Source organism: Lutra lutra, chromosome 14, assembly GCF_902655055.1.
Source record: "Lutra lutra chromosome 14, mLutLut1.2, whole genome shotgun sequence".
In the NCBI taxonomy this organism is placed as follows: domain Eukaryota; kingdom Metazoa; phylum Chordata; class Mammalia; order Carnivora; family Mustelidae; genus Lutra; species Lutra lutra.
In genome coordinates, this window is record NC_062291.1 from 9980254 (window position 1) to 10003510 (window position 23257).

The following is a 23257-nucleotide window of genomic DNA, read 5'->3' on the forward strand; positions in this document are numbered from 1 at the left end:
AAGAAATAGGCAGAAGACATGAGCAGACTTTTCTGCAAAGAAGATACCCAAATTGCCAACGGATACATGAAAAAGTGCTCAGCATCCCTCGGCATCAGGGAAGTACAAATCAAAACCTCAATGAGATACTACCTCACACCAGTCAGAATGGTTGAAACTAACAAGTCAGGAATGACAGATGTTGGCAAGGATGTGGAGAAAGGAGAACCCTCCTACACTGTTGGTGGGAATGCAAGCTGGTACAGTCACTCTGGAAAACAGTACGGAGGTTCCTCAAAAAGTTGAAAATAGAGCTACCCTATGACCCAGCAATCACATTACTGGGTATTTATCCCAATGGTACAAATGTAGTTACCTGAAGGGGCACATGAACCCCAATGTCTATAGCAACAATGTCCTCAATAGCCAAACAATGGAAAGAACCTAGATGTCCATCAACATATGATTGGATAAAAAACATAAGATATATATATATTCCACACAGTGGAATATTATGCAGCCACCAAAAAAAATGAAATCTTGTCATTTGCAGCAACATGCATGGTACTAGAGGGTATTACTGTGCTAAGTGGAATAAGTCAATCAGAAAAAGACAATTATCATATGATCTCTCTGATATGAGGGATTTAAGAAACAAGACAGAGGATGATAGGGGAAGGGAGGAAAAAAGGAAGGACGATGAAACCATAAAGGAAGATAAACCATAAGAGACTCTTAATCTCAGGAAACAAACTGAGGGTTTCTGGAGAGGAGGGGATGGGAGTTGGAGGGATAGGGTGGGTGGGTGATGGACTTTAGGGAGGGTGTGTGCTTTGGTGAGCACTGATGAACAGCAGATCTATACCCCTAAAACAAATAATATATGTTAATTTGTTAAAAAGGAAAAAAATATTTTTTCAACAGTTTCCTTTAGCGTTTTCACTCTGGATAAGGGGATGCCTGGGTGGCTAATTGCTTAGGGATCCAACTCTTGATCTCAGCTTGGGTCTTGTTCTTAGGGTAGTGAGATCAAGCCCCACCTTTGGCTCTGTGCTGGGTGTGGAGCCTACTTAAAAAAAAAAAAAAAAAGAAAAAAAAAGAATTTTCACTCTGGATTATATTGACTATTTTTTTTTAAGCTGTGTTGCATGAATACAGTAGGAATTTATACTGTGGGAAATTGAAGAGGCACCAAGAAGGTTCTATTGAATTACCTAGTCCAGGAGAAGTGAAAATAACTTAACTTCTTTTCATTTCTTAACCAAATTAGAAAAATGGAAAGGTTTTCAAAGGAGACAAACTCAAAGAGGAGAGTAAAGTACACGGTCATGTTATTGAAGCAAATATGCAGAAGAAGGGGAAGAGCAGAATGTCATCATTTTGAGACATAAACTAGAATTTTTTTTTTTGTTTCATTTGTTTCATTTTTACGTACCTGTCCTGTTTCTCATATGCCATTTATGAAATTTAATTTTTTTATCCTAGAAGTGAGGAAACAATAGAGAAACTTACTGTATTCACTTAGTAAAGGCTTAATATAATTTAAAAATTCAAAGGCATATCATTTAAAGAGGTATAAACTATGAGACCTGCTAAATCAAAATTCTGGATGTAGATTAAAAAGGGGGACTGAAATAAATAAATTTAGCCATTAAGAAAAATTAAAAGGTGCCACGTAATAAAGGACGCCAAGTGTTCATGTTAGTCCATGTTAGTCCACTTAGCTATGTCTGTCATTACTATTTTCAGAAACTCTGATCTGGGAGCTTTGTGGGGTCCCAACCACGGTACCTTTAGTCAACATTAGGAATTTGACAGTTAGTATGGGATGACAGAGCAGAACTCTTCTTCAAAGACATCTGTCAAAAAGGACATGAGACATTTTTCAAAATTTCACATAACTGTAGCTATTAGTTTTCAGTAGAAGATACTAATTATAACACTGGGTAGAGGACATTAACCACTTAGTTAAACATCATGAAACAAGCATTTTAGCTGGGAAAATGGTATAAATAGTAGCAAAACCTGAGTATGCCCTATCTATCCTTGCACCTATTAATACATAGCTAGTGAAATTTTGTTTGAAAAACTCCATTTTTCTTGCCACATCTGCCGTTAGTATACTCCTGTTATCATCTTGCCATTTTACCCTATCAATCCCTCATCCAGTGTTTCATCCCCTTGGAAGAAGGTGAGTGGAATAGTTACCTGAAACTTCTGTTCCAAGCTCTTTCATGAGAGCAGGTTCATATAAAAATCAATGCAAACAGCAAGATGATGTGCAGAATCAATTTAAACCAGGCAGCATATCTAAAATAACTTAATTAGGTTCTAATTCTTTTTAATTGCAAAGCCAGAAGCCCAGTGGCTTATTTTCTTACCTGCAGTGAATGATCTGGGAAGGTTAGAATCTTGAGCAGAGGGGCTATGCGTGAAATTATAGTATTTTAAGCCACTTAAAAGGGAAAAATGCTGAATTTTCTTAAGCTGTCATCTTTCAGGCATGGTTTGCTTTGGGTTTTGTACCTGAACAGGCATCATCTGACCCCCTAGAAGTAGACAGATGCTTTCTGATGGCAGGAGCCCATTTGTGCTCTTGGCACAATGGTTGGTCACTATTGCCATCGACCTTAAATCTGCCCCCCTCTTCAGAGGCTTTTGGTTAAGCCCGAATCAGAACTAAGCCATCCAGTGCCAATGACTGTCTTGACAATGTTCAGCTGGCTCTGTCAGATATGTTTATTTTGCACTGATGCCAGATTTCTCATTATTACAGTCATTCTATGAATCTGTTATGTGATTCACTATTAAAGATGGCAGCCCTGTGAGTATCTCCAGCTGCTGGGGGACCCCTAGGTTGACCAGAACCCGCAGCTTCATAGTTCTGTGTGGCTCTGGTTTATCTCGAGCCGTTCCCGTTTGTGTTTCTCAGATGATTTGAGAGCTTAAGTGTGGAAATATTTTTCTGTTTTTCTCCTTGGAACAACTAATTTCTCAAGTTTTACTATTAGTATTTCAAGGTAAACAGTATTCTACTTAAATAGCTGAACACGGTGAACAAAGTTCTGTAATGCAAATTTCTTATCCTTGCTGTCTGTTGTTTTAAATTTCAGCGGCTTAGCTAAGTATTACCTGTAGTAATAAATTCCTGTTATGATTTCATTGTTTTTCTTCCAACAGCATGTTATGTCTTATCCGTCAAGGGCTGTGGAGTTCTGTAGTTGGGCTTATTAAAAAACAAAACAAAACAAAACAAAAACAATGTTTGCATAATAAGGGCCTGGAATTATGAGAAATGTCCTCCATTTGTTAACATAGCATTTCTGTACAGAAAAAAATGAGAAAAACAGAAAACGTAAAATGTTTAGATAGTATATGGTTAGTAAATTAGTTTTAAACAGCAGCCATACAAGTGACATGTTAATAAGCCAATATATAGCACAAACACATGTTTAAAGAATACAGAACAGAAAAAGAAAACAAAATCCAAACAACAGAAGCACAGTATCAATGATTTTTATGTGCATATAAACCCCTTAAGTTTATCTTAGTCATTGCTGTTACAGTTTTATGTTTTATGCTTTTCTGCTCTTACATTTTAACCTTCTAATAGTAATACTTCAGATGGCGTTACAGGGATCCCATTTGTCCCCCTTCCCACAGAGGATAACAGATGAATACATTACGCCCATTGACTGCATATTGTTCTAAATAAACGTAAATGTAGATGCATTTACATCAAAGCTTTTACTTATAATATGGGTCCCCTAATTGGACATCTTTGGCAAGCTAGAGGCATAGGAATGCCTATCAATACTAAATTGCTGTTAAGATAATTGGTGTAAAGCTTGAGGCTGGTTTAGAATACATAGAGCAGTGTTGTTTGAGTGTGCTCTGGACTCTTTTATCCATTTACAGCTGCTGAGCTGTTGGTTTTTACACCATTGTGCATCCCTAACCCTGCCAGTCATTTCAGGGGGTAAGGGGACCAAACCGACACACAGAATCGAAAGCACGTTTTTCACTGTTATTTTCAAAAAAGTCAAATTCTGCCTTTTGATAACTGTTGCTTAGCTCCCCAACATCAGAAGTACGGAGAGTTTGGAGATGACGGTTGGTAATGTTTTTTTGTTGTTGTTGTTTTCCCTAAGAGGGCTGCAGCTCCTTTACATGGACCCCATCATCTACAGGAGATGCCCGTCGTCTCACAAAGGCTGACTTCTGGGTCATGGTTCCGCCTGGGACCAACTCACAACCATAATACAGGCTCTAGGAATCCTATGGGCAGGGCTGGGGGCAGTGGATTGACAGCTGCATTTTCAGGGACAGGTAGGGTCTAAGTCACACTTGGAAATGTACCTGAGGGACATGTCAATTTCAGGTACTACTTCGATGGAAAGGATCTGATAATCCATCACATAGTTGGAGGCATTAAGAAACATACCATTATTCATTAACGCTTAAAATTCTCTTTGCTGTTAGTGTGCAGATATTGGAAGGAAACTACATGAGATCCAGTATGTAATTGTTGAGTGAATAAGTTAAGTTTTCTGGGGAAAACGTTGATCCTCAGTGCAGAAGAAAATATAATGTGAGCTTGTTATGCATGATACCCTTGGCATCAGGTTATCCTACTTCTCAGACAGTAACCTTCCAATCAATACTTCTGAATGATTAGGACAGAGTGTTTCTTTCTTATAATACTTACTAGAAAAAGCAGGACTAGTTAAAGTATAGATGGCTTTAGTGTGAAATGAAAGTGTGTGTTCACCTTATGTAAAATTTAATTCTTTTTTTCAGTTGATACATTTGAAAGCCCTCCTTACTTTACCCATGTGTTAGCAGTTAACACGTTAATTTCAAAAAGGAAAAAAAAAAAAAAAGCCAAGATTGTCTTTTCCTGTGTGTGATCTTGAAAGGCAGGCCAACCTTGAGCTTCCTGCTCCATGAGCTTGATTGACTCCTATCTAGCTGGTCCTAGCACGGTTCTCATAGTGTAATATGGTCGTATAGCCGAGTGCTTTCAGGTGTAGTTTTGGGGGACTAAAGGGAAAATGGACCTTTGTTCCAGGATCCAGAATTACAAGTGCTTGTGATACACCACCCAGCAGTGATGATCTTTTTCTTATTGAAATTGGTCTAGGGGAGTCCAACAGTCCACATAAGGCACAATATTGTAGAATCTTGAAGGAATAACCCTAAAAGTGGCTACCAGAAGTTCCCTATAGCAGGAGAAGTCCCTAAATATTTGCTCACTTAAAATAAAGCCAGGAGCAGACCAAATTTAACAAAAAAATTAACATGACGAAATAAAAATCACAGAAAAGAACCAAGGTGACTCTTGGGATGATTCGCACATACACATTTTTTTTTTTTTTTTTTTTTGAGAAATGTTTGTTGAATGAACCGGTTATCCAATCTGCTCGAGTGGAAATTACACATTTTTTCTGATTCAGAACCAGTTAGAACAATATCTTTTAAAATGACAAGTTGGAGGAAGAGTGGTGCAGACCCTGTGACAGAAATTGCATTCACTTTGTGTTAATAGTGCTCTCTTAAGTAACAAAGTTGATTTAGTATGGATTATCTGCATACTTTTACGGGAGTTCTGTTAAAACTAAGTCTGTGGTGTTGATTTGTATTTAAGTAGTGAGGAAATTGATAGTGTAAATATCTGTAATTGTCTAATTGTGTAACATCTATAGTTGAAAGAAAATTCAGACACCATGACACTGCATATCTGTTTTAGCTTAACCAGTTTGAACATTTACATTTGTGTGTGCATGTGTACGGGTGCACGTGTGTTTGTGTACACACATACATACACAGTGTATGTATGTGAACTCTGTGGGCAATCTTTAGAGTGAAAGGAGCACTTGCCACTTTTGGGTTAAATCTAAGGCCTTATCCTGCATTTCTGAAAAATTTTGCTTTGATTGGTCTGACTGTCCAGTATTGTTCAAATTCATCAGTATTTTAAGGCTTTGGAGCCCACATCTGGTATGAAAAGGTAAACTCCTATCAAAGTGATCCAAATCAGACTAAGTGAATAAAATTATCCTTAGCCACAGTAAATAGAACATGTTATTTAAAAAAAAAAAATGAAAGTACTTTTTTTTTTTTTTTAAGAATTTATTTATTCATTTGACAGAGAGAGATCACAAGTAGGCAGAGAGGCAGGCAGAGAGAGAGAGAGAGAGAGAAGGAAGCAGGCTCCCTGCCTAGCAGAGAGCCCAATGCGGGACTCGATCCCAGGACCCTGAGATCATGACCTGAGCCGAAGGCAGAGGCTTAACCCACTGAGCCACCCAGGCGCCCTGAAAGTACTTTTTAAAGAGGGCCTTGTTCTTGAAAAAAATAAAAAAATTAAAAAAAAAAAAAAAAAAGAGGGCCTTGTTCTGAGGAGGAATGTGATTTTGCAAAGTAGATTTTTCTCTTTTACTCTTTTTTCTCTGTTGTTTTTTTTTTTTAAACAGTTTTTCTTATTGGAATACCTTTCCATACCTGTTGTAAGAATGGTTTTGAGGTCTTTTAAACATAACATGAAAATAAAGTTATTTTTAGAAATTGTATGGAACAATAGGGAGGGAGATATCTTGAGTGAAAAGAGGTATAGTAGTATTAGATATTAATGTGTTTTCTTCACTTCTTAAAGTATACACAGCTTAGTATCCTCACTCTTTATGCTAAGCTCTCCTGGTGATTTATAAGCATGCTAAAATTGAGAAGCCTTCCTCAATTTCATATAAAAAATGTGAACTCTTTTTAAAAAACAGTTGAAGGGCGTGAAAAAATTTTAAACCAATAGATGATTTGATCAAAACTGTGTTTTAGGAAGAGTCGTTCATTGAACAGATATTTATCCTTATTGTATGGCAGACATTTTGCTAGGAACCTGGTTGGGGGAGGATGGTGAATAAAGTACCATAGTCCCTACCCAATGCAGATCACAATATGATGGGAAATAGAGATAATAAATAACTATGAATAAATAATTACAAATTATGCCAAGTCAAGTTCATTCTTTGAGGACTGGATCAACTGCCTACCCACAGTAGAGATTTTCTTGGTAGCCTTATTCCCATTTAAATATTCTTTGATAGAACTTTGCTTAGTTTTACTTAGTTCTTTCCTATTAAACTTTTCCTTGATAACAAGAGAGTATCTTAATGACTTGGTTACGATTACTCTTTTTTTTTTTTTTTCCTTGTCGACCCCTCTTTTTTTTCCCACAGACTGCTCAAGGTGGTGGTCATCGGACACTCCTCTATGGACATGCCATATTGCTTCGCCATTCCTACAGTGGCATGGTGAGTAGGCATGTTGGTATCCTCTCTCAGATGGTCCATTTAGACATAAATCATCAGGAGACATTGGTAATAGCTTTTCTAGGGATATATTAATGAGTTCTGTAATTGTATGTGTTCTTTAATATCTTTGTACCTGGTTTAATTTTCTCATTTATAAAATAAGAATTAGCTTTGATGACCTGTAAAGTCCTTCATTTCTATCATTTGTGACTCCTGTTTTTTAGTCTCTTAATAGACTGGTTTTAGGAGGAGGGAGGCATAAGAGTCAAGAAGTATTTCTCAGTTCTGATCATTTTTAAATGGTTCATTTATTAGAAAATTAACTCATATGATTAAAGAAACAGATATGATTAAAAAAGCTATATCCACATCGGTTATCCTTATACGTATGGATACCCATACACATTTCCATCTGTCTGTGTAGGTATATGTTTGTGCAGTTCTGTATATTTTTATGTTATGTAAAATGATACATTTCATTTATTTTATAATATATATAAAAGTTTCATTCTATTCTTTTAAAAGCTTTATTAATTTATAAAAACAGCACATACTCATTTTATGAAATTTGGAAATTACAGAAGACAGTTCTTCACGTTCATCTTAATGAGAGAAAGTGTGGGGACTTCTAATAAATTGTAATCTTTTCTCTTATAAGAATTTTATGTAATTGAGATCTTACTGCATAACCAACTTAAATCCTGATTTTTAAAACATATTGTTTTAGCATAAGCATTTTCTACATCATTTAAACTTTTCATTAGTATAATTTTTGTGAATACATGAGGGTCCAACCTTTGGAAGTAAAATATAATTGATTATTCCTTTTGGGAAGGAGATAATTCTGATATTATTTAAATCAGAACAGGTGACTAAGCATAACCTCACTATCAATACTGAAAACATAAAAAATTATCAGTATTAATCACAAATACCAGTGTGAACATCTGACTTAAAGTTCTAGTTAATTCAAAAGTATAGGAAGAGAAGTATAGGAAAAGTATAGATATGATTTTAATGATGCCTTAATAATATCATTTCTATTAGTATGCTTCATCATATAAATAGAATCAAATAAGAAAAATAACAATCATCTTAATAGGCACTGAAAAAGGATTTATTAAAACTCAACATCCATTTCTAATAAAACTAAGCATTGATTAATTTCTCAGTGATAAAGAAAATATAAGTATCAAATCAGTAACCAACATCAATTTTAATTGTCAAACACCAAAGTGATTCTTGACAAAACTAACTCAAAAAAATAAACAAAACCAAAAATATCTCTTCAACATTGTTCCAGAAATCTTGGCTGACACAGCAGGATACAAAATAAAATTAAGGCATGTACTCTAGTAAAGTGGCTGGATACTAGATAAATATGTAAATACAGTTGCATAGAGCAATCATGCATTAAAAATTCATGGAAAGAATTCTGTTTCTAATACCAGTCAAAACACACACACAAAAAAAACATGAAATAATAAACATAAGGGACTGTTTTAAGAAAAGTACCCTCTTTACGTATTGGGTTAGAAGCCTGGACTTGGTCAGTAGATCTAGGTTTAGGCTCACTTTCCTATATGCTGTTCAGCCTTGGAGACCATGCTGAACTTCTTTAAGTCTGTCATTGCATTTTATTATTTTATTCATTTAAATATTATTTAGCACCTACTGTGTGCTAGGCACTGTTAAACATGCTGTCTATTGTTGTGAAGAAGATCATGTCCTTGTCCTTGTGGAACTTAATGAACGTTTAGTGGAATAATTACGGTACTTACCTCATAGTTGTTGTGAACATTATTGGACGAGAAAATGTGTTCGTAGTCACAGTACCTAGAACTGTAATATTATTGCAAAATATCATAGAAGACTTTAATAGGATAAAAGCAGACATTTAATATGTTTACATCTAAAGTCTGTAAATCTCAGGCAGCCTTTCTCAAGGTCCGACTCACATTCCTACACTGGCTAAGAACATGTTTGGGGACCCTCAAAGTATCTTTTCTATAACCTTAAGAGCCAGTGTTTTCCATCAAGGGACAGAAATTGGAATTTCCAGGTGAATTTGATTTATATCCCAATGGCACTGACTTCCATTTAATATGTCAGCACATCTGTCCCCTGATTGGTTCATCTCCCTCCTCACACTTAGACACCCACTGAGGTGAATGGACCAGTTTCCCAGTAAGACTTTTTTAGACTTTGCCTTATTTGTCCAGTGACTCTGGGAGATCTGGGCTTGCTTGGTGCCTGGAATTGGCTCTGACTACTCTTTGCAGGGCTCCTGTTCTTGCTGACAGGCACTCGTTTGCTGTGGATGGTAGTGTATCTTGAGCTCATGCTCTGTTCATTCTTGTGTCCTCATTCTTTTTTTTTTTTCTTCCTTCATTGCCTAGTCTTATTTTTTTAATTAAAATTTTTTTATTAACATGTATTATTTGTTTCAGGGGTACATGTCTGTTACTCATCAGTTTTACACAACACACAGCACTTACCACAACACATACACTCCCCAGTGTCCATCACCGAGCCACCCTGTCCTCACTGCCCTCCCCTTCAGCAACCCTCAGTTTGTTTCCTGAGATTAAGAGTCTCTCATGGTTTGTCTCCCTCTCTGGTTTCATCTTATTTCAGTTTTTCCCCTCTTCCCCCTGCCTTGTTTCTTAAATTCCACATTTCAGTGAGATCATCTAATAATTGTCTTTTTCTTATTGACTTACTTCACTTAGCCTAATACCCTCTAGTTCCATCCACGTCATTGCAAATGGCAAGAGTTCTTTTTTGATGGCTGTATAGTATTCCACCATATGCTTTTGTGTGTGTGTGTGTGTGTGTGATATCACATCATTTTTTATCTGTTTTATCCATTGAAGGGCATCTTGGCTCCTCAGTTTGGTTGTTGTGGACATTGCTGCTTCTTTTCATTATATCTGTATCTTTGGGGTAAATACCTAGTAGTGCAATTGCTGGGTCATAGGGTAGCTCTATATTTAACATCTTGAGGAACCTCCATACTGTTTTCCAGAGTGGCTGCTCCAGCCTACATTCCCACCAACAGTTTAAGAGGGTTTCCCTTTCTCCATTTCCTTACCAGCTTGTGTCCTTATTCTTATACCAGTTAACAAGCTTTTTGAGGTTGGAATGGGGTTAAGGGAGTTGGACTGACTTATCCTAAACTTCATGTCCAACAATATACAGTTAAGGAAACTGGAGGAGGAGGGGGAGATGTAAGGAGACGATGGTGTTGCAAGAACTGGATTGTTCTTGGGGAAACCCACACACAGGCACACGGGAGAGAACCTCACTGCAGTGAGGTCACATGCTGCACAACAAAATAAATTCCAGATGGTTTGCAGAGAGTTAAGATTTTAAAAATGAAAATGAAACTAGAAGATGAGAGTGAATTGTTTTCAGATTTCTGGTGGGAAGGAAGATTTCCAACTGTCAGATCAGGTTGTATTTCTGCTTAGGATCATGAATATCTCATACAGCGAGAGATGTACAGACATATCCCCAGTTAGGTGTCATCTTCTACCGACAGAACACATTTCCTCAGTTGTTCATGAATGGGGGGAAAAAACATGCATCTCCTACTGAATGTTGTGTAAATGTTGTTCCACCTCCCGATGAAGAACCTGGGTTTTGCACAGAAGCGTCCAGATGTGAAGGAGAAGACTGATAGAGCAGAGATTTACTGGTAGCAAACTCAGAATTAGACACCTGCAGGACTAAAAATGCTCAGTGACAACGACTGATTCTGTATCTTCTAGTATCTGTGCTGCCTGTCCACCTCCCGGTCTTCAACTGATAAACTGGCCTTTGATGTTGGCTTGCAAGAGGACACAACAGGTGAGCACCTTGTTCCTGGAAGAGGCTGCGTTCCAAGAGAACGCGGCAGGGATGGGACTGGAAGAAGTCCTAAGACATAGAGATACGGTAGATAAATGTTCTTATGGTTGGAGTCAGGAAAACAAGAATGAATGCCTTTCTAAGGAAAGTTTTTAGTAGAAGGAGGAAGTGTATGTTGTTCCTGTTAGTTTGTCATTGCCATGTAATTTAGCTGGATGTTTAAACTGTATTTCAGACCTTATTCTTTTTAGGGATTTGGCTAGAAAAACCATACTTATTACCTGATTTACTGGCTGTTAACTGTATTAATGTGCACTGATCTGTTCATGAAATAGCCTGCAAATCTCTTTTATCTTTTATCTTAAAAATAGTTTGTCTAAAAAATGAAACATACTTTATATCAGCTTTGAAACAAAAAAGATAGAAAATGAAAGTGCTTCATTTCTGTGTCCAGAGGGCTACAGATCTGTCTGAATACACATGTATTTTTATATTTTGAACCAAAATGTATACATAAACACATTTATCTTTTCAGAAAATTGAAATAGGACAGAGGCCCTATTTTTTATTCTGTTACATTTTATACAGCTATGTTCAATGTGATTATTTAATCTTTTACAATGAGCATGCATGACTTTTAGAATTAAAAATAAGTAAAAGACCGAGTAGAAATAAAAGGAGGGCAGTAGACCAACTCCTATTAAGTAGTTCCTTTCAGAGGTGGGATCAAGCTTTGCCCCCACATCTACCCCCTATTCATATTTTATTTTATTTTATTTTATTTTATAAATATTATTTTATTTATTTATTTATTTATTTTTCCTATTCGTATTTTAAAAAATACTTTTCCAGGGGAACCTGGGTGGTTCAGTCAGTTAAGGATCTACCTTTGGCTCAGGTCTGCCTTTGGTTCAGGTTGTGATAGAGCAGTCCTGGGATCAAGTCCTACGTTGGGCTCCCTTCTCAGTTGGGAGCCTGCTTCTCCCTCTCCCTCTGCCTCCCCCACCCCAACTCGTGCTTTCTCTTTCTCTCTCTCTCTCTCAAGTAAATAAAATCTTTAAAAAATACTTTCTTGTACTCTAAAGTTTTGAGACAACAAATGGATAAAAATAAAGTAATAGTCACCAACCCAATTAACTCTTAAGAGACCAGTACATCCACTATGCATGAAAATTCCAGAATTCTAGACACCAAAAAGATAAATATTATTTTCTTTTTCTCTTTTTTAAAGATTTTATTTATTTATTTTAGAGGGAGGGAGAGTGGCGGAGGGGCAGAGGGCAAGGGAGAAGCAGACTCCCCACTGAGTGCAGAGTCCCTCATGGGGCTCATCCTAGGACCTTGAGATCATGACCTGAGTGAACCCAAGAGTCAGCCACTTAACCAACTGAGCCACCCAGGCTCCCCAAGATAAAATACTGTTTTTGATTTTTATTTCCTTTTATAGAAGCTCAGTCATTCCTCTGTGTCTTTGATAGTTGTTAAAAAATTTTCTCTTTTGATATCCTTCAGCAGTAGTTACATGAAAAAGTCTTCAGTTCTCTTTCTCAAAAGGAGTAAAGAACATGCATGATCTAGAATTTGTTTTCATACACTTGAGATGATTATATAAGTCAAAACAACAAAATGAGGTAGTCCCTCTGCCTACGTCTGATCCCCTTATAATACTATTTTTCCCATAGCTTTTTACTTCATCTGAATTGCTGTGTTATTATTTATTATTTCTTATGTGCTTTGATCAGAATTAAACTCCTAAGGCAGATGATTTTTTCTTCCTTGTTTATCGATGCATCCCCAGCTACTAAAGCGATGATTGACAAATAGCGGGTGCTTTATAATTGAGTGAATGAATGAAAACTCCCTGCAACTCTAAAAATGTGAATTGAATGAATAATGAGTCCTGTAAGGTGATGTTCAGGTAGGACTATGGTTTGTCTATGAAAAGCATCTCAGGGCTCATTACAGACTGGCTGTAAGAATGCTTGAGAAATGTTACTGGATGATTAATTTACCCATTTATGCAAATTGAATTTTTATTTAGTGCCTGTAGTATGCTAGTAGGAGCTGGGGAAACCCCAATGAATAAAACACTTAAAGTTCCTGCTGTTACGGAACTTATATTCTGGCATTGGGGAATTAGCAAAGAAGAAAAAAACAAGTATTAGGGAAAAACAATAAAGCTGGTGAAAGGGATGGAGTAAGTATTAGATAACAGATACCACCGAAAAACTATTCTCATTTTTGGATAGAGCTTGCATTTAGATTCTAAAAGGAACTATAAACAGGTTGAAGAATTGTTTATATAAATTTATACTGTAGCTAATGGGCCTGGAGAATGAATTGTTATGTGGCTCATGAGGCTTATGCTTCACTAATTCTAGAAAAAATGATTTGATTTAATGTGTACCCAGTTATTTTTATAATGTATCCTTCTATAGTAGGATCTTTTATATAATTTTACTCTTAGTTTAGTGGAAACTACCACCTATTAAAATAAAGAATAAAAACAAGGCACAGAATAGTAGAATATCAGGGACAACACTGCGTCTATTTTTAATCTGTATCCCCCACAAGTACAGAGTTTTAAAATTGATATAACACAACTGTTGCATTACAACACCCCAAGTCCTTTTGAAAATCATGTGCCAGAAAACTAGATATTTGTACAGAGAGCAATGAACATGGGATTATGTAAAGAATGCAGGAAGGTCAGCATGACTGGTAAATTCGGCCTTATGGTAGCATAAATACAGCTTTTTAAGCAATTCTTAGTAGAGGGGGGAGACACCAAACCTCACTTTGCAAAATGCCACAGCGGGGTTCCATGAGAAGAATCTTTGCATTTCAGTATGTCTTTATCCTGAGTTAATTTGGCCTAAGTCTTTTGATTTTTGTGGTCTGCAAGACGAACTTACAGTCCATTTCGAACTTCGGGAAGCTGTGGGAAGGACAGTTTTATTTATTTGTCAGGAGACTGATTTGGAAGCCTCGTTTTATTTTCCTCTTTCATTTTGGAGCTGCTGGCAAGAAAGATCGATTTTATAGTGAGAGGTGCCTCTGTGTTTATCCTGCAGGGGAGGCTTGCTGGTGGACCATTCATCCCGCCTCCAAGCAGCGGTCGGAAGGAGAAAAGGTTCGAGTCGGAGATGATCTCATCTTGGTCAGTGTGTCCTCTGAGCGGTACCTGGTAAGTGGGCCCACGCGGTCATGTGTTTGGCCCTGGGATCAAGGGCAGGCCAATCCAGCTTTCTCTGTAGACTGCAAATGATCTAGGGAAGTTACTTAGAAATAAGTCCATATCTCTTCTTGACGAGTGACAAATAACTCCCTAAGTAGGAGAATAATGGGACCTTTGTGGAAGTGTGGTTTCCCAGGTTTAGGCTTCTCTGGTACCGTTAGCTTGTGTGTTCATGAGCCTGAGAGCACCTGTTCTTAGATTATTGTACTAATGGCATGGAAATGCGGTCTAATCAGGAATTCAAAATTCCGTGGACCTTATTTTGTGCCCAGGGAAGAAGGCTATATTAATGAGGTTGTGAGTACCAATTTTGACATCTATGAAAGCAGGTTGTTGTTCGAGAAGCTTGTGCCTGTTGAGAAAGGAGAAATGGACACAATGAAAATGAGTTCCCCTCTCTCATCCACACGACATTGTTTCAGAGGGCAGGGGTTAGCAATGGGAGAAGGGAAAAAGAAGGTCATATTTCAACTTTGGAAGTGTATTTTATTTCTGTGGCAAGGCCATGATATATTTGACTTAAGTTATTTAGTGAACTGTATTTTTGCTAAAGGATAATCCTGTACCAAAGTTTGCAGAAGGGTGAAGTCAATGGGAGTATGAAGGATGCCAGTGCAAAATATTCTTTTTATTTTAAGGTTGAAAAAGTAATTAGACAAAAAGGAGCGCTTGACTGGCTCAGTCAGTAGAGCATATGACTCTTGATCTTGGGGTTGTGAGTTCAAACCCCACTTTGGGTATAGAGATTAGTTAAATCTTTAAAAAAAAAAGAAAAGAAAGTGAACAGGTATAAATGGGGGTGTTATAAACTTTACATGGTTATTTCTATAAAAAAATTCCAAACACCATAGTGGATGATAATTGAAATAAAAATCAGAAGTAAAACATTGTTTCAGTTAAGCACAGACTGATTTATAGAAAGTGTATTCCAACTGGCATAAATCAGAATATTATGTGTGTAATGAATTTAGGATTAAGTAGGTAGTTGGTACCCCCTGCTCCATGAATATGGGAGTTCGATTGGGTTTGGGGGTATTGGAAGTCACTTTCGCTTTTAGTCCCAATTTTGAGAGAAGAACAGTTTTGTTTTACTTGCTTTGTGGAAAGAGGTAATAAGACAGGGAAATGATGAAACAGTGTTCTTGTAACTGACAGGGAGTATTAAATTAAATGGAACAGCTAACATTGCCTCGCTAAAGGGAGACCTGGAGCATTTCTCTCCTTTTGTCTCTAAACCAATGGAGGTGGAAACAGGCATACTCCACATTTCTAGGACAAGTGTGTCAGCTTGTCAAATAAGCATTTATTAAGCCCTTGTTGTGTGTATATGCTGTGCATTAAGGTGCTGTATGTCTTGATCAGGAGAAAGACATTTTGAGTTGTAGTTTTATATGGAAACCAATAACAGCTAAAAATAGTCCATGAATACTTTTAAAGATCTACAGATCTTATTTTGATTTTGGCATAACCATGCATGTTTTTTGCTGTATGACTTGTACTTTCCACTGAAGGAGTAGAAAATGGGCAATCTCGCCTGGGCTGCGGCTTCTCGAATCAATTCTGCTACCGCTTTTTGGAGAGAGGCGTGTAATTGCCTGAATTCTAGCTTTCTCGCTTGCAACATGATGATGATTATACTTAACACAAGCTTCCTGGGATGAAGCAATGAGATAATGAATTTGAATATGGTTTGATTGAAGAAGCACTATACAAATAAGACCAATAATCCTAATGCATGAGGCTCACCTTCTCTTGCCTTTAGAAATCAATAAACCTCATGATTAATGAAATTCACAAGTTATGTTCGAGATACCTTTTAGCCCCCTTTTTTTTCTTTTTAAAGATTATTTATTTATTTATTTGACAGAGATCACAAGTAGGCAGAGAGGCAGGCGGGGGTTGGGGGGGGAGAAGCAGGCTTCTGCCTAGCAGAGAGCCCGATGTGGGGCTCGATCCCAGGACCCTGAGATCATGACCTGAGCTGAAGGCAGAGGCTTTAACCCACTGAGCCACTCAGGTGCCCCCCTTTTAGCCCCTTTATGCAAGTTCCTCTTCTGGTAACCTCTTTGAGAGCTACACACGGTGGCCAACCAGACTGTTAAGATTTCTCTTTCATTGGGTAACAGACTCAGTGCTTATAGTGCTCATCTCTGAGCACCTAGCATGTCGTAGAAAGCACGGGAAGGACCAAGGGCACATTGTGTGTGGTTACTACCGTCAAAGAATTAGTGGAAGAAATGAACCAAGCACCTAGGGCAATGTTTGAGAATACTACAAAGGCAGTAAGTATGTGTTACTGTTTAGGGTATAAGATACAGAGATGGTTAATTATAATCTCATGTTGCCACTGTGGTTGATTAGAAGGATCTAGAGAAAGTACATACAGACAAGAAGTGCCAGAGTAAAAGGTCTTTGGAATGTGGCAGTTGGAATAATCCACATACAACTGGATAACTAAAAATGGGCTCTGTGTCTATTTATTTTGTTTGTTGGTGTAAATATGAGCCTGGGCCAATCACATAACTTTGCAAAACCCTCAGTTTCTTCATCTGCAGTAAGGTGATGATAAATCTAGCTCACAGAGGTGTTGAGGATTAAATGCTTTGATCCAAGCAAGACTTGTAGCTCTGTGAATGGTACATGTAGGAATTACTTATGAGTTACCGCCACTGTTTACCTGGAAGGTTTGTACTTATTGAGAAAGGTTAAGGAAAAGGCAGATACTTAACCAGAAGAGAAAATCAGAAAGGGAGCATGAAGGGAGTAGGGTAGCTGATTTTAAATAAAGGCTTGTCCTGGAAAGCCAGGTTCACATTCTGAGAAGTCGCTGATGTCTTTCAAAGGAAACAAGTTAAGAACTTTGGCTGAAAAACACAACTTATAACCAACTACTCTAAATAAACATTTCTAGTCATTGATTTTATGACTTTTTGTCATTGGTATCCATTGACCTTGATCTGTTTTTCACCCATGAACAGTGATGAGCTGAGGTTAAACATCAAAAGGTTAAAAGGTTGAAAAATCTAAGGTGTTTTAAGGTTAAAAGGTTAACCTGAGGTTAAAAAATGGAAATGTGCATTTGGTACTCTACTATAGCTCATAACTGTTGGGGTGCTAACTGGGTTAAAATGGACTTACTGTAAGCGACTGATTTGCAGCCTGTGCTCTGCAGAGGTGCCTAATGGATGGGAGAGGGTGCTATGTTGGGCACTGGGAGCCCCCAGGCTCCGTCCTCCTCTGCTTTACAAGTTGGACCTCTCTGCATGATTTCCCAGGAATAAAGGGTCTTTTTCCTAGAGATAGTTGTAAACCACTCATCCAAATACTGTCCTTTCTCATCTGGCTATTTCGTATTCTAATATGGAATGATATCTTAATCTCCTTTGTAGGACTACCCAAAAGGAAAAAGAAATTCCTTTGTTCCTATTGGACTACTTGTTTTTTTCAAGAAGACTTGGGCAAAGCAGCTTAAATATAAAAGAAATAGACAATTTAAAATAGAGAAAACATGGTATTGCTGACTGTGAATCTATTTCAAACTAAACAAAACAAGGTAAAGAATACAAAACAAGCTTTACTGATTTAGAAAGATGTAAAGTCAGCCTGGTATGCACAGAAGTCTTCAGTCCATGGATTAGATTGCCTGCTTGGAAATGTTGAGTTTTGACTAATTTTTTCTTAATTAGATCACTTATAGAAATAGGGTTTTTTAATTTGTTTTTAAGATCCATGAGAACATTGCCAAACAAATGTCTGAAAGTAAGTTAGGAAGAACAGAGCCCCACAATCTAAAGAGTGATGACAGATGCTTGAAGAAGACTCTTTCGGGCTTCCTAAGAATTTCCCTATCTCTTCCCCACCCCATCTCTGAATTTCTGATAAGAGATGCTAGGTGTTTTGATGGTAGAATAAGTTGCTGAATTGCCTCAAGTTGCATAAAAATATCGATAGCTAAGAAGGACCGTGACCATAAATATTTCCAAGCTAATGATGGTGTCAACCAGTGCATTATTTATTTATTTATTTACTGTGAGCCTTTCCTTTTTTTTTCTCTCTGGGGCTCAGGTGATGGAGTGTAGGATATTACACATGGAAAGAGTTTCTGTTCTGTGCCCCTCATTTTTTTCTCAGAAGAAAACAAATGAAGCCCGTGGGGTGATAGGTCTTGCTTACTTGTGTTCCCTGTCACTGGATGGTAATTTATCCAGAATGTTGCTCACCGGGGCCCAAGTGCCTGACTCTTAGCGAAATAGATGTGTTGAACAAATGCATCTGATAAGGGCTGAATTCAGATAGTCTTAAAAAATTTTTGTGCCGAAGACTCCATGGGCAACCTGAGAAAGCCTATTGACTGCTTGTCTTCGTAAGGTTTTATTTTATTTTATTTTTTTAAATTTTTTATTGTGTTATGTCAGTCACCATACAATAATACATCATTAGTTTTTATTTTTGCTTTTGTTTTTTTACATCATTAGTTTTTGATGCAGTGTTCCAAGATTGTAAGGTTTTAAAATGCACAAAATACATGCACAGGGTTACAAAGAAAACTAAAAGTTACTGAAGTGGAGTTCTGATTATTTAGAATATCCCGTTTCTGAGATTTTGTGCTCTGATCATAGAATGTCCTGTTCCTCGAAACACCATTCTGGGGCCGCAGCAGCCTTGGTTGCCTCCACTTCTGAGTTCAAATCTGTGTTTGTTGACAGATCCTCTACCGATTCCTGTGGGTATTAGATCTTGAGAGTCACTAACAGAAAGGTCAAGGTGACCTTTGCTGATGGGTTGATGGTACCATGGTATGTAAATTCTAGAGTAGTTACATGTTTCAGCCTAAGGTCCACTTTGCTTTCAACCTCGGCCAACATCTCTTTTGCTTTAAGGAGGACTTCCTTTTAGTAACTGAAATTGTTACTGCATCCTGAGTATTTAATGCGACAGTCCTGACCCAATGTTGTTCTTCCTCAGACTTCTCTTTACTGTTTAAGCAGCAAAATTAATTAGAAGCGTCCAAAATAATAAGGCCTGGAGAATATTTTCTTGAGAAGAGTGAGCATTATCTAGATAAGTTTATACAGTGTGATATGAACTTGAAATTTTTTTGGACTTTTTCTGACTGAAATTTTCATATTTTTATGATCCTCTCATAGGTAGTATTGATATCTTGGCTTAGGTAGGATTTGAAAATTGCATCTTAACTCACCTCCACACCCCCATTATTTTCCCACAGCAGTGGCTCCTTATTTTGTGAAGTACAGGTCCTTGTACCTGACTTCTCTGCAGATCCATCTCTCACTGTGTTCTGAGCATATGCTCTAAGCCCCACAGGTGAAGCTCTCTACTTGATGTTCCCATATCTCTCCCCCATCAGAGTATCTTGGAGGGCTAGAGAGGTCCATTATGATGTTTCTGGTATATTAAAAATGAAAATTTCCAAGCTTGTTGACAAAATGTAAATTGTCTCGTAAAAATTTTGGCACGTTTTAAACATTTCTACTTAGTGCCTTATCATTCATTATTAATACACATTCCCAAATCCAGTGTATGTACAAACTTACTTGGGGATGATATCTCTAAATACCAAACCACACAGTTCTACTGACCCCTCAAAGCCCTCATCCTACCCGAAATACATCCCTGGTGCAGATGTTGCCTGTCCTCAAGGTTCTGTGTGACGAACCATGTTCACGTTAGGTTGGCTAAAGTGTCCTCTTTTCTCCATTCCTATAGCACTTTGATTACAATTCATCTAACAGTTTTAAAAAATGCTGCCTCGTAGCATTTTGCCTATATATTTTCCCTTCCCTTCCCTATGATAAGCACCCTCAGGGTCCAGAGAAGGTGCTCCCTTACTATTTAACACAGGCTTCATACACAACATATTAGTGAAATATGGTGAATTAACAAATGATGGCAAGCTATTTATCATCATGGGGTATGAGCTTTCACTCAAATTTAAAAGTAAAAATATAATCATTGTTGTTTTGAATTGTCTTGTAATGGTTTGGGAAAATCCCTGTAGATGTGTGTGTGTGTGTGTGCTGTTATTTTAACTCAGATCATTGAAATAGGAATATTTATAGAATAACTTCAGAAATTTTTTTGGTTTGTACTACTTAGATTCTAAAGGTTTGGTTGGCTTCTCCACGTACTTGCTTAGTGAACAATGCTGCTCAATGTGGGTATACAGTCGTGAACTTGTTTCTAATAGCTTATGAAATGGGGAAGAAATATACACAGAACAATTACATCGTGTAATGATTGCTTTGAAGGAGCTTGTATTTTTCTTGGTTGCGGAAGCAGAGCGCATACAACTTATTTATAAATAGTTAAATAATATTAATACTGGGGAAGAATTGAATAACCAAATCTCAGCTGGGATTTTGTGGCAGTGGGACAGGCTCAGGCTAAGGGGTTGTAAAAAGGCCCATCTCCTTGAGAGGAGAAGGGGGGTCAGAGCAAGTGATTGCTAAATCTGATGCATCAACTGGTAAACTTTTAATTTTATTGATGAGAAAGATTATTGATAAGATGGATGTATATGTGTGAAAGGTCAAAACTTCCTTTGTTTTTGTTCCTAAGAGAAAGATGGTGAAATACCTATTTTTGCTAGTGACTTGAGAATGGTATGCTTAGGCAAGAGAATGTTAGGGTCTTGAACAACCTGTGGAGCATGTAAGTGTGACTGTAATCGCTCTTCATCTAACCCGGAGGGTCAGATTTCAGGGGAATATCGAGTACAGTTAAAGACTTTAAAAGCTTGGGCTGTCATCAGCTTTAGAGAGGTGTTACAGAAACATTACAGGAATATTGGTGGTGTTTACTGAGATGACTCAAAGGAAAATGTGTTTGTTCTGTGTCTATTTGAAACTCTAGAGGCAGCGAAGCAGTGATTAGTAAAATGAGCAACACGTATTTGGCTGTACTCATAATTTTGTTTTTCTTTACTAATCATTTGATAACTCATATATGATGGTGTTCAGAGATAGGAAATATGTTATTATTTTAGCACATTTCTATTTTTAAGAAGGAAAATCTGAAATTTGTAATAATCTGAATTTTGGAGGCAATTCAGTGCCCCGGTTTGAGATGCATATTAGGAAACATTGCCACCTAATGGCTATTATATCAAATTGCAGATAAAAGTTCCCAGAGGACCTGATAAAACTAAGTAGATTTTACCTACCTCACCATCAAAAAACTGTCACAGTGTCAGATGTAGGACACTTAATTACAGTTTTAATGATAAGTGCCCACTACCTGAACATTTTTGTCCATCAGTGAACCTTAAAACAAATTAGTCTGTTTTAACACATGTTATATTTTTCCTAGTCTTGTTTGCATTTCCCGATGAGTGGCTTAGAGTGAGGTTGAAAAATACCTGCAGTTATTTTCCTTCTGCTGGTCTCTCAATGACTCAGTGATAGGACTGAAATAGATGCTGTTTGTGGACATTTCCCAATCTGCAGTGTTAGTTTCCAGCTGATAGGAGCACTCACATAGTGAGCCTTCCGAGTACCTGAAGAGATGTCTCCTTTTGCCTCTCCTGCAGCATTTGTCTTACGGCAATGGAAGCTTACATGTGGACGCTGCTTTCCAGCAGACTCTCTGGAGCGTGGCCCCCATCAGCTCGGGAAGTGAAGCCGCCCAAGGTAAAAACTCTACTTCTTTGAGAGGGCTCATCCCAGCTGCACAGTTGACAGTCATCTCTGGAATTGTGATAATGAGCAGATTGTTAATTAGAGCATTTTGTGTTAGACCCTTCCAGAATGCAGATACGTGACATCTAAGAATCTCAGTTAAATCGCTATTTAAAAGTGAAGTTTGTGTGAACATTGATCTTTTTTTTTCTATTCTTCTGCTACTGCTGCAGCTTTTGCTTATTTGTGTGTGCTTTATGTGTGAGCTTTCTAGATGTTATTCACTCCAGTGTTTTGGCCTCAGGGTGTTACTGAGTTAGGCTAAGATCGAGGTTTCTCATCATCCACGGTTGGGTGACTTAGAGCCAGATCACAGTAGTGTTTATGCATCAGGATTTCTCAGGAAATGTCTGCATTTATGTTCTGATTATTCTCACTTATGCAGGTTCAATCTGATCCTACCCATACTTGTATGTGAAAGGGAGGATTTTATGGGGTTGAGGTTGTGTTTTCTAGTGGGGACATCACTACCCATGGGACTCAGGAACCATGAGTTCAGAGGTGGCAAGCAGGTGGCACCATTCTTCTCTGTGATTTGGGCCAGGCACTGAAGCCTCACTAAGCTTTTGTTTCTCTGTCTGTGAAAATAGAAGATGGGACTAGATGATCTGTCCAGCTTTCAGCATCTGACCATGACTGTTCAAATGTGACTGATTCAATCTTTACAGGGTATCTAATTGGTGGTGACGTCCTCAGGTTGCTGCACGGACACATGGATGAATGCCTCACTGTCCCTTCAGGAGAACATGGGGAAGAGCAGCGGAGGTTGGTACCAAGCCCTGCGCCTTGAGCCTTGCACTTCCTTGCCTTGGTATGGTCGTTGAAGGATATGTCTGTTCAGGTCATCCACATAATAGAAAGTGGGCCTCTAACACTTCCTCTGTCCACTGAAGGGATCCATGTGTTGGCCTCTTTAGAAGTTTTCTCTTATGTTCTATTTTTATTACTTGATAGAATTGCTGAAAATTTTTGTAAAAATAAAACATGGTCAGAAGTATTGACTAAAATATACAGAGCAGAAGGAGTGAACACATTAAACTACTTACAACTTCCTTAAATGTTCATTAGTTTTGATTAATTTTTCTTTTTAGCATATTTCATCTCAAATTCAGTTTCAAAATCAGAGTTTTCAAGCGGCACAGAAGTTCAGGACCTTTTTCTATTACCTCCCACTTATATAC

General features: G+C 37.6%; 1 protein-coding gene across 7 annotated transcripts in view; it reads left to right on the forward strand.

Annotated features, from left to right (window-relative positions):
* RYR2 (ryanodine receptor 2) overlaps nt 1-23257 on the forward strand; it is a 738447-nt gene that overhangs the window by 313788 nt on the left and 401402 nt on the right. For all 7 annotated transcript variants that reach the window (XM_047702071.1, XM_047702073.1, XM_047702075.1 and 4 more), the window contains 5 exons: nt 7215-7289; nt 11063-11141; nt 14216-14328; nt 21929-22028; nt 22745-22841. In XM_047702071.1, coding sequence (XP_047558027.1) covers nt 7215-7289; nt 11063-11141; nt 14216-14328; nt 21929-22028; nt 22745-22841 — 464 coding nt within the window. The remainder of the gene's footprint in view (nt 1-7214; nt 7290-11062; nt 11142-14215; nt 14329-21928; nt 22029-22744; nt 22842-23257) is intronic.